The sequence below is a fragment of the Arvicola amphibius genome, chromosome 3 (assembly GCF_903992535.2).
Source record: "Arvicola amphibius chromosome 3, mArvAmp1.2, whole genome shotgun sequence".
NCBI classification, from domain to species: Eukaryota; Metazoa; Chordata; class Mammalia; order Rodentia; family Cricetidae; genus Arvicola; species Arvicola amphibius.
The window spans coordinates 143,989,920-144,005,016 of NC_052049.1; the positions used below are offsets into that span (position 1 = coordinate 143,989,920).

Consider the following 15,097-nt stretch of genomic DNA (forward strand, 5'->3'; position numbering starts at 1 on the left):
AAAAGAGAAGACCACTTCAAGGGATCAGGGCGGGAGTAACAAAATGTGAGAAATGGTTGGATTCGGAGATTATTTTCCTTTCTCTCTTTTTATGACAGGCTCTCACGCATCCCAAGATGGCCACAAACTCTCTATGGAGCTGAGGATGGCCTTGAACTTTTTTTTGTTTTTATGCTTTTTTCAGGACAGGGTTTCTTTGTGTAACAGCATTGACTGTTCTGGAACTCTTTGTAGACCAGGCTGGCCTCAAGCACACTGAGATCCGCCTGACTTTGCCTCCTGAGTGCTGGAATTAAAAGTGTGTGCCATCACTGCCTGGCAGCCTTGAACTTCTGATCTTTCTGGCTCTACTTCCTGAATGCTGGGATTATAGGTATGTTCTACAACATTTGGTCTGTGCAATGTTGGGGATAAACCCAGGACTTTGTGCATGCTGAGTAAGCACTGTGCCAATCTCTAGCCCTCCCCGTCCCCCTTTGAGACAAGACAGGTTTCACAATGTAGCATTGTCTGGCCTGGAACTCACAGAGATTGGCTTGCTTCTACCTCCAGACTGCTGGAAATAAATGTGTGCACCATAGAATCAAGATCTAGCCCATTAAACAAACAGGATTGTGTCTACGTGTGCGTTTACAAAGAATGTGGATGCATATGTATTATGGTGTGCATGCAAAGGTTAGGAGACAGCTTTGTGGAGTCAGTTTTCTCTTTCTGCCTTTACATGGGTTCTGAGGATTGAACTCGAGTTGTCAGGCCTGTGTAGCATGTGACTTTACTTGCTGATCTATCTCACCAGCCCTATGTTTGTTTCTCCTCTCCTCTCCTCCCTCCCTCCCTCCCTCCCTCCCCCTACCCTCTCTCTCTCTCAGGTGGGCTGGAGCGATGGCTCAGAGGTTAAGAGCATTGTCTGCTCTTCCAAAGGTCCTGAGTTCAATCCCCAGCAACCACATGGTGGCTCACAACCATCTGTAATGAGTTCTGGTGCCCTCTTCTGGCCGCAGACATACACACAGACAGAATATTGTATACATAATAAATAAATAAATATTTAAAAAAAAAAAAGAACTCATCAGGTGGACCAGAATGGCCTGGAGCTTGCTATGTAAACCAGAGTGGACTCAAACCTATGGTGATCCTCCTGTCTCTGCCTCTTGAATATTAGGATTACCTGTGAGCCAGCACAACTATCTTGGACTCTAAAAATATTTTGAAGACAAAAATACTGAATATACACTTTAAGGCTGAAAGAAAAGGAGGTTAAGAGTGATTGCTTTTCATCTGTTTCCTGTCTACTGGGGAAATGACTGACACTGCCATTTAGTGATCAAGACTGAGAAAAGCAGGCATGGGATAGGGGTCAGGAGTAAATCCATTAGGCACCCAGGTACAGCTACCAAGTAGGTAGCAGGGTGTCAGTGCAGAGTTAAGGACAAAGGTACAAAGGGGACGATGGCACTGGAGTCACAGCATGTGTAAACAACCTACAGCACTGGAATGATGAGCTTGCCCAGGCAGTGAAGGGGAGAAGTCCCTGGAGCACTCCAGTGTTCAGAGGAAGAATGTGTGTGGAAACTGAGAACTAGTGAAGCTGGAGGAGAAACAAAAGGAGTGGTTGCTGCAAAGCCAAGTGAAGGAAAGGTTCTTAGACAATCGATGTGATTTTCTCAAGGAATGCAAGACTGGTTCAACTCACACATTCAGAATTGGTTTTAAAAGGACAAACCACACACTCATCTCCAGAGAAAGCATTTGATTAAACCCCAAATCACAGACCCCTAAGTGGGACCCTGTACAGATGTTAAGGATATAGCAGACCACTGTATGCTGACACAAAGAGATCTTTAACATATATATTTAACTGAAAAATCAAAATCAAGTTAATTTTTTCTCTTTTTTTGTGGTCCTGAAAATTGAAGACAGGGACTTACATTCAATGGGCCAGTACTTTACCATTTAGTCATATTTCCAGGCACACTTTATGCTTAAAGAAATGAGGAGGCCATGGCAGTAAGATCCTGATTTAATGCCAGCTTAGGTTATCCAGAGAGTTGCTATTTTGGGAATCTACCTCTTTCCAGCCCCAAAAGAGGAAAAAATATAAATGATAAATATAAATAAAAATTTAAAAATACAGGGCTGGAGAGATGGCTCAGAGGTTAAGAGCATTGCCTGCTCTTCTAAAGGTCCTGAGTTCAATTCCCAGCAACCACATGGTGGCTCACAACCATCTGTAATGGGGTCTGGTGCCCTCTTCTGGCCTGCAGGCATACACACAGACAGAATATTGTATACATAACAAATAAAATATTTAAAAAAATTTTAAGCTACAAAAGGGTATATAATGTAATGCTGAATAGTGAGGTAAAAATGCCAGGTGAAAAAAGGATATATATATATATATATATATATATATATATCATGTGTGATATATATCGTGTGTGTGTGTGTGTGTGTGTATGTATGTATGTATGTTTGTATGTATACACACACACACACACATCACAGTTCGGGCCAATGAGATAGCTCAGTGGGAAGGCACTGGCTATGAAGTCTGACAACTTGAATTCCATCCCTGGGACCCACAAGGAGAGAACAGATTCCTGCAAATTGTCCTCTGCCCTCCACACACATACTGTGATACATGTATACACACATACACAAACATGCACATACCTAAATAAATAGATAAATAAATGTAAGAAGAAGTCACAGTTTAAAAGGGTGCAGTGGTACAGGCCTGTAATCCCAGCACTTGGAAAGTAGAGGTATCATCTTCCACTAGACATGAAATTCATGGCCAGCCTGGGCTATGAGCGATCCTGTCTCACAAAACAGATCGATTTAACCTCACTACAACGCAGGTTTGCAGACATTAGTTGGAAATTATTGACTTCATAAATCTCAGCATACTTACAACAGCCACGGGATCATTGCTCCTGGTGGCCGCAAGACTGAAATGTTTCACATGTGTGTTGGTTTCCAAAGTCTTTGCAAAATCTTTTAGAGTTGGAATTGGGATATTCTTGAAAGACAAAAATGTGAAACGCCATCAACATTTCAGTTATCAGGAAGTTTAATCCATCAATCAAACACACTATACTTACTGTTTGCTCTAAAACATACTCAGAAAGTATGCAAACAAATAGCCTAGTCTACAAAGCAAGTTCTAGGATAGCCAGGACTACAGAGAGACCCTATCTCAAAGCAAGCAAGCAAGCAAGCAAACAAACAAACAGCAATAATAATTTAAAAAAACAAAAAGCAGATCCTAGAAAGCCAATTTCTAGGCATTGGTCATGAGAAACAAAAACCTGTATGTTTCAAAGGCCTCACATGTAAATGTGTGCAGCCACTTTCCACATAACCAAACTGGAAGCAACCTACATGCCAATAACTGACCGTGGCATATCCTACGAGAGAACAACCCAAACGTACACAACATGGGTGAGTCTCACACGCATTGTCAAAAGGAAGACTCAAATGCTGCAAGGTGGATTCCATCTACCAGGCTGGAGAAGGCAAAATGAATAGCTTTAAGAGGCAAGAGTGGACAGAGAATGGCAAAGGGGCCTGACACACTTCCAACATAACAGGTAGGCTCTGTATCAGTTAGTCAATCGGGCGTTTATTTTTTGTTTTATAACCTGACAGTGGTATTTTTTAGTTTTACATCCTGGGACTGCGCATTAAAAGAATTTTACTTAACTATATTAAAAATACCTTAATAAACCCAATTAAAATAAAAACCAAGGGCTAAAGTTCAAAAGAGAGTAGCACTTTAAAAATTAGAGTAACTTACAGATAATGCATAGGGTCATATTCTTATATTATAAACTCTTTAAAAAGTAACAAAATATTTTCTATAATACTTGAATGTATAAGCTTTGAAGGAATCTATGTTCATATACTGTTAGTACACTTCACCTTAAAGCAGAAGACTACACATCAGAATTGCCACATTACTGACCTGGGTTTGGTTGACCCAAAGCAAACATCATGTGTTGATTCTGATACATATGGACATTGCATGCTTAACATACTTACTTTAATATTATTCAAATTAACTTCAACAAGACGGGCATCATTTTCCTTAATTCTCTTTAAACTCTCTTCAACATTGGTTGGATTTGGTGGCTCATCAAACACTGGAAGAATCTTTTCCCCTTTTACCACATCTGAAGGAACAAAGGGAAGAGCAAGGGTTGACTGAGATGACTGGAACTGAGAGGAGACACATTTACTTGGTCATCTATCCCCACCTCCCAGGCCATACATTCAACACATCCAATCTGAAAGTCCCTTCTGCACAATTGCTAGAAGATCCCTTATATGTTGGTAGCTATTTACGTCACCAAATAAAATGTTATTGAATAGATGACAAGGGAAGAGTAGGCTTGCTCCCAATTAAATTCAATAAGGCAGTTTCCTTTCATCTAGTGGGCCATGGGAGGTGAGCAGAGTACTTCATCAATGAATGAAAACTTGAGTGAGCTCTCAGTTTTATAAAACACAGACTAGGTATGTGTGCAGCATCTAATAATGGCATTGGGTGTTATGGAATATTAGTTTAAGATGTGTTACATTTGTTTATGCTGTGGAACATGTTTAATGATGCAAAGATGTGTTGCATTCTTTTTATGTTGTGTTTGTTTGACTCTGTAAAGCTGTGTTACTTTGTATAAAACACCTGCCTGGTCTAATGAAGAGCTGAATGGCCAATAGCTAGGCAGGAGAGGAATAGGCAGGACTGCCAGGCAGAGAGATAAATAGGAGAAATCTAGGCTTGAAAGAAGAGCAAGGAGCAAGAAAAGGAGAAGGGAAAGAGGACACCAGGGGCAGCTGCCCCACCACACAGCCAGCCACAGAACAAGAAGGAAAGAAAGATACATAGCATAAAAAAGAACCAAAATTAAAAAAAAAAAAATGGGCGGTGGTGGAGCTTGTCTTTAATCCCAGCACGTGGGAGGCAGAGGTGGGCGGATCTCAGTGAATCTGAGGCCAGCCTGGTCTACAAAAGTGAGTTCCAGGACAGCCAGGACTGTTACAGAGAAACTGTATCTCGAAAAACCAAAAGAAAAAGAAAAAAGAAAACAGCAAGGTAAAAAGCCCAGAGGCAAAACATAGTTAAAGAGAAATGGGATAATTTAAGTTAGAAAAAAGCTGGCTTGAAACAAGTCAAGTTAAGCCCGGGTATTCATAAGTAAGAATAAGTCTCCCTGTATTTATTTGGGATCTGAGTGGCAGGCCCCCAAAGTGTAAAAAAAAATAAAGAGATAAACCCCTACATTTGGGTTATATTTTTAAAAAGTAATAAAATAAGTTTTGACTTTTAATGGACCAGGCCAATTCCCGATCCAGCTCATCTCTTCTTTTCATTTTCCCTCCCTCTCATGCTGAGACACAGTTCTGTCAGGTAACCAAGGCTGTCCAGAACTTGGAATCCTCTTGCTTCAGATTCTCTAGTGCTGAGATCAAGGGTGTGCAGCACCATAGCACACACAGTTCAATGAGCAGTCTTAACAGTTTCCAAAATGAGGGACCAATTTGGTTTAAGCATTTGCCAACTCCCCACAATATTCACCAAGTCAAAATCCCTACATTTGAATCTGACCTAGCCATTAGACTTAACAGTTTATAGAAATATGGAAGACAGAAAAAAACCATACAATAACACCCTGGGCTGCAATAAACAAAATCTAGAATGTAGAAGTTTTTATTTGGCAAATAACCTAGTTCATTGGTGAAATAAATGACAGGGCAAGAGGAGGGATGAAGTTGAGGAAAGAACTATTAAGAAATAGAGACTGGGCTGGTGAGATGTCTCAGCAAGTAAAGGTGTTTACTGCCAAGCCTAAACCTGAGTTCGACCCCCAGGACTCACAAGGTAGACAGCTGACTCCCACAAGCTGTCCTTTGATCTACACATGTGTAACATGGCAGAAGTTTTTTTTTTTTTTTTTTTTATCCTGGAATTTGCTCTGTAGACCAGGCTGGCCTTGAACTTATAGAGTTCCACCTACTTCTGCCTCCCAACTGTTGGGATTAAAGGTGTACGTCACCACCACCCAGCAGCAGGTTAATTTTCTAAGAGAGGAAAAAGAGACTGAAAACAAACAAATATAATGTGTGACCATTACTTGGATTCTGATTTGAAGCAAGGGTGAGATGATGTTTTTCAAAATTTGGACACGGACTGAATTTCAGATGATATAAAGTAAATATTAAATTTCGTGTTTAATAATGGCATTGGGTTATAGTTTTAAAAAGTCTTAAATTTGTGAAACAGATATACATTATTATACATACACACACACACATATATATGTTTATGTACAAAGTAACAAAAGGTTTGACTTTTAAATAATTCAGAAAAAAAAAGGTTGGTGAGATGGCCCAGCATGCAAAGGTGTTTGCTGTCAGTCAGATGACCTTTTGATACCAGGGACCCACATGACAAGAGAAAACAGACTCACGAAGGCTGTCCTCTTATCTGTAAATGCAAAAAAGAAATGAAGGGAGGAGGAAAAGAAGAGAGAACAAATGAACTTTCTTCAGAAAACATGTGAAGGAATTGAGGGAGGCAGAGGCTTCAAGGTTGGTGATGATAATGAGGAGTTGAGGGAGGTGGAGGGAAGGTTGTAATGTTAAGGAAATAGCTCAAGGCAGGTAAGGAATAATGTTTTCTTCTTGTTCACATCTGAACATGTCTGAAAGTAGAAAGTTAAAAATCAAGGGAAACAGCCAACCCACAGAACATTATAAGAAGATACCTAAACAAACATCTGAGTGAAAGCAACCTGCCTGTAGCGGCTAGAGCCCTCACTGCTTGTCTATGTGGCACCAACTCTTGTGGCACCAACTCTTCTCACTCTAAAATCGCAACTCCTGCAGGGGAGCATTAAAGAGAACAATAATGCCTCTTCCATGGGGCTGCTGTGAGTCTTAAGTGAGAATAATCCACATTTGAGAGTTTGCACAGAGGACGGCCATAGAAATAATTTTAAAAGCAAGCAAACAACCCTAGAAACAGTGCTATTATTTTGTTTTTGGTTTTTTGAGACAGGGTTTCTCTGTAGCTTGGAGCCTATCCTGTCACTTGCTCTATAGACCAGGCTGGCCTCGAACTCAGAGATCCGCCTGCCTCTGCCTCCCGAGTGCTGGGATTAAAGGCGTGCGCCACCACCTGGCGAAACAGGGCTATTATTGAAAAATTAAGTGGTGGACTGGAGAGATGGCTCAGCAGTTAAGAGCACTGGCTGCTCTTCCAGAGGACCTGGGTTTGATTCCAACTATCGACATGGTGGCTCACATACACTTCTAGTTCTAGGGAATTCAACACCCACTTCCTGCCACCATGGATGCACTGATATATACATACAGATGAAACAGCCATAAACATATTAATTAAAATTCTTAAAAATTAAGTTGTGATAACTATATAACTTTTACTAAAAAGACAATTTATGTAGAATGTTTACATCTGTATATACTTTAAGCAGAATTATAAAACAGGATATACACCACCTTGTTAACAGCTGGGGGGATGGGTTACATAATGCTTGTGAACAGAGATATTTACTTCCTTTTTAAACAAATTATTTATGTGTATGTATATGTGCCTACTTGAATACAAGTGCATCACACGCAAGCAGGATCCTACAGAGACTGGAAAAGTCATCGGATCTGCTGGAAATGGAGTTACAGATGGTTGTGAACCATCATGTAGGTGCTGGGAACCAAATCGAGGTCCTCTGTAAGAGCAGTAAACTCTTAACTGCTGAGTCATCTCTCTAGTTCTGAGACATTTACTTTGTTTGTAGTGTATATATTTATGTCATATTTTTATATTTATTTATTTATTATGTATACAATCTTCTGTCTGTGTGTATGTCTGCAGGCCAGAAGAGGGCACCAGACCTCATTACAGATGGTTGTGACCTACCATGTGATTGCCGGGAATTGAACTCAGGACCTTTGGAAGAGCAGGCAATTCTCTTAACCACTGAGCCATCTCTCCAGCCCCTATTTATGTCATATTTAAATATGCTACAATAGCATACATTTACCTGGAAAATTTAAAAACATATTTTTTTTTAAAGAAGGAACTTTGTCTTAAAATTAAGTATGGCTCGGCTGGGGTGGTTTCAGTGGCAGAGAGTTCACATAGTATACTTAAGGTCCTGGGTTGGATCCCCACACTGCAAAAACACTCATAAAAAACCAAGACAAATTAAAAAGCCTAAGCCTGTCTAGTTTTCATACTGCTTGTCATTAGTATTTTCATGACAAAAGCAGTTCCCATTGCATTCGACAATACATTAAGACTAAAATACTGCCCAGTGTGGTGACACACGCCCGCACTCAGGAGGCGGAGGGCAGAGACAGACCTGAGTCTGAGGTCAGTTAAGGCTAAGTGAGACCCTGTTAAAAAAAAAAAAAAAAAAAAAAAAAAAAAAAGACTAAAATACTAAGTATTCTAATTTTTAAATTTTATTGACAAATTATTTTTATTTATGTGTAGGTGTGTATCCCATATCTATATGTGCGTGTGTGTGGGGAGGCTTGAAGGTCTGGAATGAGCATGGGATCCCATGGAGCTGGAGTTGTATAGTCCTCAGTTGTATAAGGTTGGAACTTCCATCCTCCAGAAGAAGAGGAAGTATTCATAATGATGGGATTATAGGCATGATTCACTACACTTAACTAAACTTTATATTTTAATGGCTTTCTGTAACAGTACCATCAAACTTGAATTTTAAGTTTTGCCGGGCAGTGGTGGCGCACGCCTTTAATCCCAGCACTCAGGAGGCAGAGGCAGGCGGATCTCTGTGAGTTTGAGGCCAGCCTGGTCTACAAGAGCTAGTTCCAGGACAGGCTTCAAAGCCACAGAGAAACTCTGTCACAAAAAACCAAAAAAAAAAAAAAAAAACCAAATAAAATAAAATAAGTGTAATACACACACACACACATAGGCACACACACAGACACACACACATAGACACACACACACACACAGGATCTTTGGTATAATAAATACTGAAGTTAATACATGGAAGAAGCAAAACATACGTGACAAAGGATTGGAACTCTCAAGGCATGTTAACTACTCACTTGAAAAATGTTGTTGGTCGACACCATTACTGCTTCCCACCACATCACAGAACTGAGTGTTTGTAATCAGATTGTGCATCCCAAGGATAGCTGCAGAGAGAACAGAGTTAGTTTTTACTTCTACCTGCTCTAAACTTTTTCATTTTTTTAAAAAAATTACTTTTATTGAGCTATATATTTTTCTCTGCTCCCCTCCTGTTTTCTCCCCTCCCCTTCTACCCTTTCCCATGGTCCCCTCCCCATACTCCTAATTTACTCAACATTTCTGTTTTTACAGTGTTTGGATGGAGCCCTGCTGTGTTGCTCAGGCAGGCCTCTTAACTCCTGGGCAGAAGCATTCCTCCTGCCTCAAGCCTTCCAAGTAGTTGTGACTATAGATGTTTGCCCAGTACCCAGTTTGCAAACAAAAATATTTATTAGTATTCTGAACATTCTCCAGACATTTTTCTATTAAACTGAAAATGGACTTTACATAGCAAACAAGATGGTGGGGTTGGTGTAGTCAGAAATCACTGACAATATTCCATTCACTTTCATCAATACCCTTGTTACTGCCAGCATCTTTTAGATTTAGACAACAATGTGCCCAGGCTGACCTTAAAAGGAAAGTTATGCTTAGCTCCCCCTGGTGGCTAAAAGAGAAAATAGAAAAGATCTCCTTGCTGTTCACTATCCAGGTCTCTAGGAACAAAACACCATGCAGTACCCAAGATGGGCATGGTCTGCATGTGACTATACTAAAAGTATTGTTCCTTCATTTAAGGTAATGTAGCATCTTCTGATGAAGGTACCATTTACAAACCTACCAGTCCTTTGTCCCTCAAGAAAATACCACCTTCTCTTGCTGTGACATCACACCTCACTCTGCCCCTTTCTGGGGTCCTTCCCAAGAGCCTTCACTCCACTTTCAAACATATGGGTTCTTAGAGTTCTCTGGTAGGTGGGTCTTCCTACATGTCACTCTGACAAGTTGGGGACATGAATGCAGCTTTGATTTCTATTCCTTCTCCATGAAACAAACAGGGCAGAAGTCGACCATGAAGTCTGTGTCTAGTGTTCAGATAGGACAGGTTCACCAGCTGGTGACATGGCTTTTGTTGCTAGGAAGAATTTAAATTAGCAACATAGGAAAAATTATCAAATAAATTTTATCAACATAAAATTCCACCATAGAGAGAACTTAAAAGAATCCTACCGTCAAGTTTACTGTGTAAAGGACAAAGTGTTTGCATAATACACACAGGTGCACTCTGCATGGCTCTCCCCACACTACCCTCACGTAAACTCTGCTCATTTGAGGAGATATCTGACCTGCAAGGTCACACAGTTCCGTATCAGAGGCACTTGTCAAAGCTTCTTCTAACTCTGGATCAAGAGATATGTTATCCTCTGTAAAAGTCTGCACAGGTTTCTGTTTGGGGATAAAAATTTTCCCTGAAAAAAAAAAACATACACACACACAAGTTTTGTTATTCATTTCCACTGCTCTTACTCATTTCTATTAATTCATTACCTTTGCCCGTCAAGCATTAGGTAACGCATGTGTGACTGAAATGCAGTCAGACCAAAACTAACATCAATAGCAATATACACACCAGAAAGGAAGAATTTCTGAGAAATCTCCCCATCTCTGAAAATAAATAAAAACAGCTTTTTTTTTTTTTTTTTTTTTTTTTTTATTCTGAGACAGAATTTCACCATGTGGCTGAGACTGGCCTAGAACTTCTATGTGGCCTAGACTGTCCTGGACCTCATAATCCCCTCACCTCCGACTCCTGAGTGCACAATGCTCAGTTCTTTCAAGGAGCAATTCGGAACCAATATTTAAATGAAGCTAGTTGAGTATTCAGAGCACTTGGGAGACTATGGAAGGAGGACCAGAAGTCAGCATGGGCATAGGCTCCAGGCTAGTCTGGCATGGGAAAACAAAACAAAATCCAAACCAATCAACCATCTGCGTGCATACACACATGTGCATAACACACACATGCACGCAACACATATATGCATGCATTGAAACCCTAGAAAATCTATAAAACTTAAAAATAAAAACAGGACCCAATTTCTTATTGTTAAACTACAAACTGTTACAGTCATTAAGGAATAGCAGAGACAATAATGATTCCAGAAATTCGAGTTCGAATTTTATGGAAATTTCTCTATGTTCTAAAACTTGACAACTGCTTTTCTGAAGCAAGCACACTAACAAGCTGTGAAGTAGAAGCAAGAGGATCATGAATTCAAAGTTACCCTAAGCTATCTGAGATCCTGTTTCAAAAAAAATAAATCAAAACAAAGTTATTTCATGTCTCTGCTAAAAGCTCCCCATCTCTTTACCTCATATATGCTGCTGTATACGTTTCTGTAAGAGTCTTTGGTTATTTTTGAGCATAATTAAAGATTTATTTGTATTATTATTAGTATCGACTTATTTTGCTTTGTTTGAGACAGGGTCTCTCTTTGTAGCCCTGGCTACCCTGGAACTCACTATACAGACCAGGCAGGCCTTTAACTTAGAGATCTACCTGCCATCAGCCTCATAAGTGCTGACTGTTTTGAGAACACGTCAGGAGTTTCCTGTCAAGGTCTGAGAGTTGGACCCTGAGATTTTGGAGGAGCTGCCAACTTTTCTGAGAACTGTGAGAGACTTCCCCCTCCCCCAACATAGCCCTGACAAGCTCTCTAGATAGCCCACAGCTGTTTCCCACTCCCACTTCTGGCTTTTTGTACCTTGGAGCCAATTGGATCTGCACTTACCTTGTCTGCCTTCTACCCAGTGAGGGGAGAGTGACCTGGAGAGAGCTGGAGCTCTACTGCCTCCCCCAGTCTCTCCCAGTTAGCAGGAAGCCTGGGGAGCTTTTCCTGTCCACTGCTACTCTTGAAGTATCATCTCCATACTAAACAGACTCAGTCTGTCTTTATTGCTGCACTGCACCCAAAGCCATAGCCACATGTGGCAATTATAAAACTTTAGCCATATTTCAGTGCTCAGTAGACACATCTAGTTTGATATCTGGGCTAAGCAGTATGGCAGAGATTAGCCAGTTATGGTTTATTGTTTATTTTGGTTGTGATGGCTTGACTGAAGAACTCAAACGTCCATGGGCAGATGTCCTGTTTCGCAGCTGGTAATCAGTCAGAGTGACTGTGACTTAATCCCTACGTGGATCATAACATGGTGGCCCTGGAGTGTGGGGTGGTGGGTAGTGGAGGTTACAAGCAAGTTACTGAAGTGTGGCCTGGGGAGACAACCTCATTTCTAGCCCCTTCTGGGTTAGCAGTGACAAACAGCTTTGCTACACAACATGCTCTCATCATGGTGTTCTGATTGACCTTTGCTAAAAAAATAAAGGAGCTGGTTGGCCATGTACTGACACATCCCAGGCAGCGATCAAATATAAACTTTTAAACAACTGGTCTTACTGTATAGCCCTGGCTGGCACTGAACTCACAGAGATCCTCCTGTGTCTGCCTTTGTCTCCCAAGTGCAGAAACTAAATGTGTGTGCTACCACATCCAGCCCTACATTTTTCCTCTAAAAAGAACAAAGTTGCTTTGCTAAGGTCTTTAGTTAAAATGACAGAAAACCTGCTTGCTTCTACCTGGGATTAAAGGTGTGCACCACCACCACCCGATATACTAGAAAACTTTCAGCTCTAATAAAAACAATAGAGTTGCAGGATACACAATCAATATAAGAAACCAGTACCTTTTATATTTATATACTAACACCAAAAAAGAACTCTCAGAGAAATTAGGAAAGTATCACATTTATAGTGAGTTTCTTTCTCTGCTGAAAGTAGCTAGACATAAACCTAACCAAAGATATGAAACTTCTACCAGAAAACCTCAAGACATGGAAAAAGGAAATCAATGAAGATATTAAATAAAAAAGGATTGTCCATGCTCCTGGATTCCCAGAATTGTGAAAATGGTGTTACTACCAAAACAAACCTACAGATTTAACACAATACCTATCAAAATTCAGATGCCATTTCACAGATCTATGAAAAAAACCTCTTAAGAATTCACATGGAATCAAGACCACAGGTAGCCAAAGCAATCCTAAAGTGTTGCACTACAGAAGCTGCACTGACAAGGCAGCCTGGTTAATGACAAGAACAGACAACTGGAAATCAACTGACAAAGCTGTGGACACCTAGTCTTTGAGAAAGGCGGCCAAAACCATGTAGCAGAAAAAGACAGGCCATTCCTGTAACAAAAGGTGCTGGCAAAACCAGCTATCTACCTGCAGAAAAATGGAAGTAGATCCAGTTATCTTTCTTGTTGTGCAAAAATCAATCAGAAATGGAATAAATACCTTAATTTGAAACCTCAACCAGTTATAGGGAGACACAGGGAATCCTCTTCCAAACACCAGGGGACAGAAGAGCTCTCTGAACAGACCCTCAATAGCACAGGAACTAGTCTCAATACCAACAGGTAGGACTTTGTGAGATTAAAAGCTTTCTGCACAGTAAAAAAGCTATCCTCAGAGAACACAGCACACAGAATGAAAGAAAATCTTTTCCTGGGGGCTGATATCCAGAATATACAAAGGACTATAGAAATTAAACACCAAGAAAGTAAAACTGCCAATTAACAAAAGGGCTAATGAAATGTGTTAGCAAACAATTCTCAGAAGAAGAAATATGAATGGCCAATCACTATTTTAGAAAATGTTCAACATCTGTAGTCATCAGGCAAATGTGAATTAAGACTACTTTGAGGTAATATCTCACCCAGCCAGAAACATCTGACAAAAAATGTTGGAGAAGATTTGGAGGAAAGAGGAACCTTATCCACTACAGGAAGGAGCACAAAAGGACACAGCCATTATGAAAAACAGTTTGAAGTTCTTCGAAGAATTAACAATAAAACTACTATATGACCCAGCTATCCTATTCCTAGTATATACCTAGAAAATGCCACATCCTACCAATCATGGATGTCTGCATATACTTTTATTGCTGCTCTACTTACAACAGCAAAGGGATAGAACCAACATTGATATCCATCAACAAATGAGGTGATAATGAAATCATGGTGCATATACAAAATGGAATATTACCCAGCTGTAAAGAAAAATGAAATAATGAAATTTTCAGCAAAATGGACTTGGAAAGTATAATATTAAGTGAGGTAAACTCAGAAAGAAAAGAGCTAAATGTTCTCCCTCATGTATGGATCTTTACCTATAACATATATATGTAAACAGGGTTAAGTATGAGTGTATTCTAAAGTTTAGAAAGGAGACCAAGAAAGGAAAACACTAGGAATGCAAATAAAAGAACACAAGAGTCATAAAAGAGGATATAAAGCTAATGTTCTTCTAGTTTCAACTGTTTTCTTTGTGATGGATAAATAAATTTTTTGTTTGTTTTGTTTTTCGAGACAGGGTTTCTCTGTGTAACAGCCCTAGCTGTCCTGGAACTCACTTTGTAGACTAGGATGGCCTTGAACTCTCATAGACGGCTCCTGCCTCTTGAGTGCTGGGATTAAAGGTATGTACCACTATCACCGGTTAAATAAATTTTAAAAATGTAACTAACAGTGTAAAAGGCTAAGCAAAAAGCTGCACTGCTTCAGAATGGCCATTTTATGTTGACAGAAGTTCACTGAGATAGAGAGAGCTGTGGTCTGATCAAGGGGCTGAGTGGCCTCTTTAGCCATGTGATGTTTTCAATTTGCAAGCTAATCAGAATAGAGGCTTTGTTTGCTTGTTTTGTAAATATACATGTACTTGGGAGGCAGAGGCCAGTCTGGTCTATAGAGTGAGTTCCAGGACAGTCTGGGCTGTTACATAGAGAGAAACTCTGTCTTGAAAAACTAGAAAAGAAAAAAAAAAAAAAGAATATACACCTCAAATGTGCATCCCAGTCACTAAGGGAGAGTGTGATAAAAGAGGCAGCAGCACTTGGCTCTTAAGTGTGGCCTGGGTTTCTGAGTTACTAGTTGTGGTGGTTTGAATGAGAAAGGCCCCTGA

General features: G+C 40.1%; 1 protein-coding gene across 1 annotated transcript in view; it reads right to left on the bottom strand.

Annotated features, from left to right (window-relative positions):
* Positions 1 to 15,097, bottom strand: part of Tmod3 (tropomodulin 3) — a 70,198-nt gene that overhangs the window by 11,082 nt on the left and 44,019 nt on the right. The window contains exons 4-7 of the mRNA XM_038323816.2: positions 10,423 to 10,545; positions 9,112 to 9,201; positions 4,045 to 4,175; positions 2,915 to 3,022 (exon numbers count right to left, since the gene is read on the bottom strand). Coding sequence (XP_038179744.1) covers positions 2,915 to 3,022; positions 4,045 to 4,175; positions 9,112 to 9,201; positions 10,423 to 10,545 — 452 coding nt within the window. The remainder of the gene's footprint in view (positions 1 to 2,914; positions 3,023 to 4,044; positions 4,176 to 9,111; positions 9,202 to 10,422; positions 10,546 to 15,097) is intronic.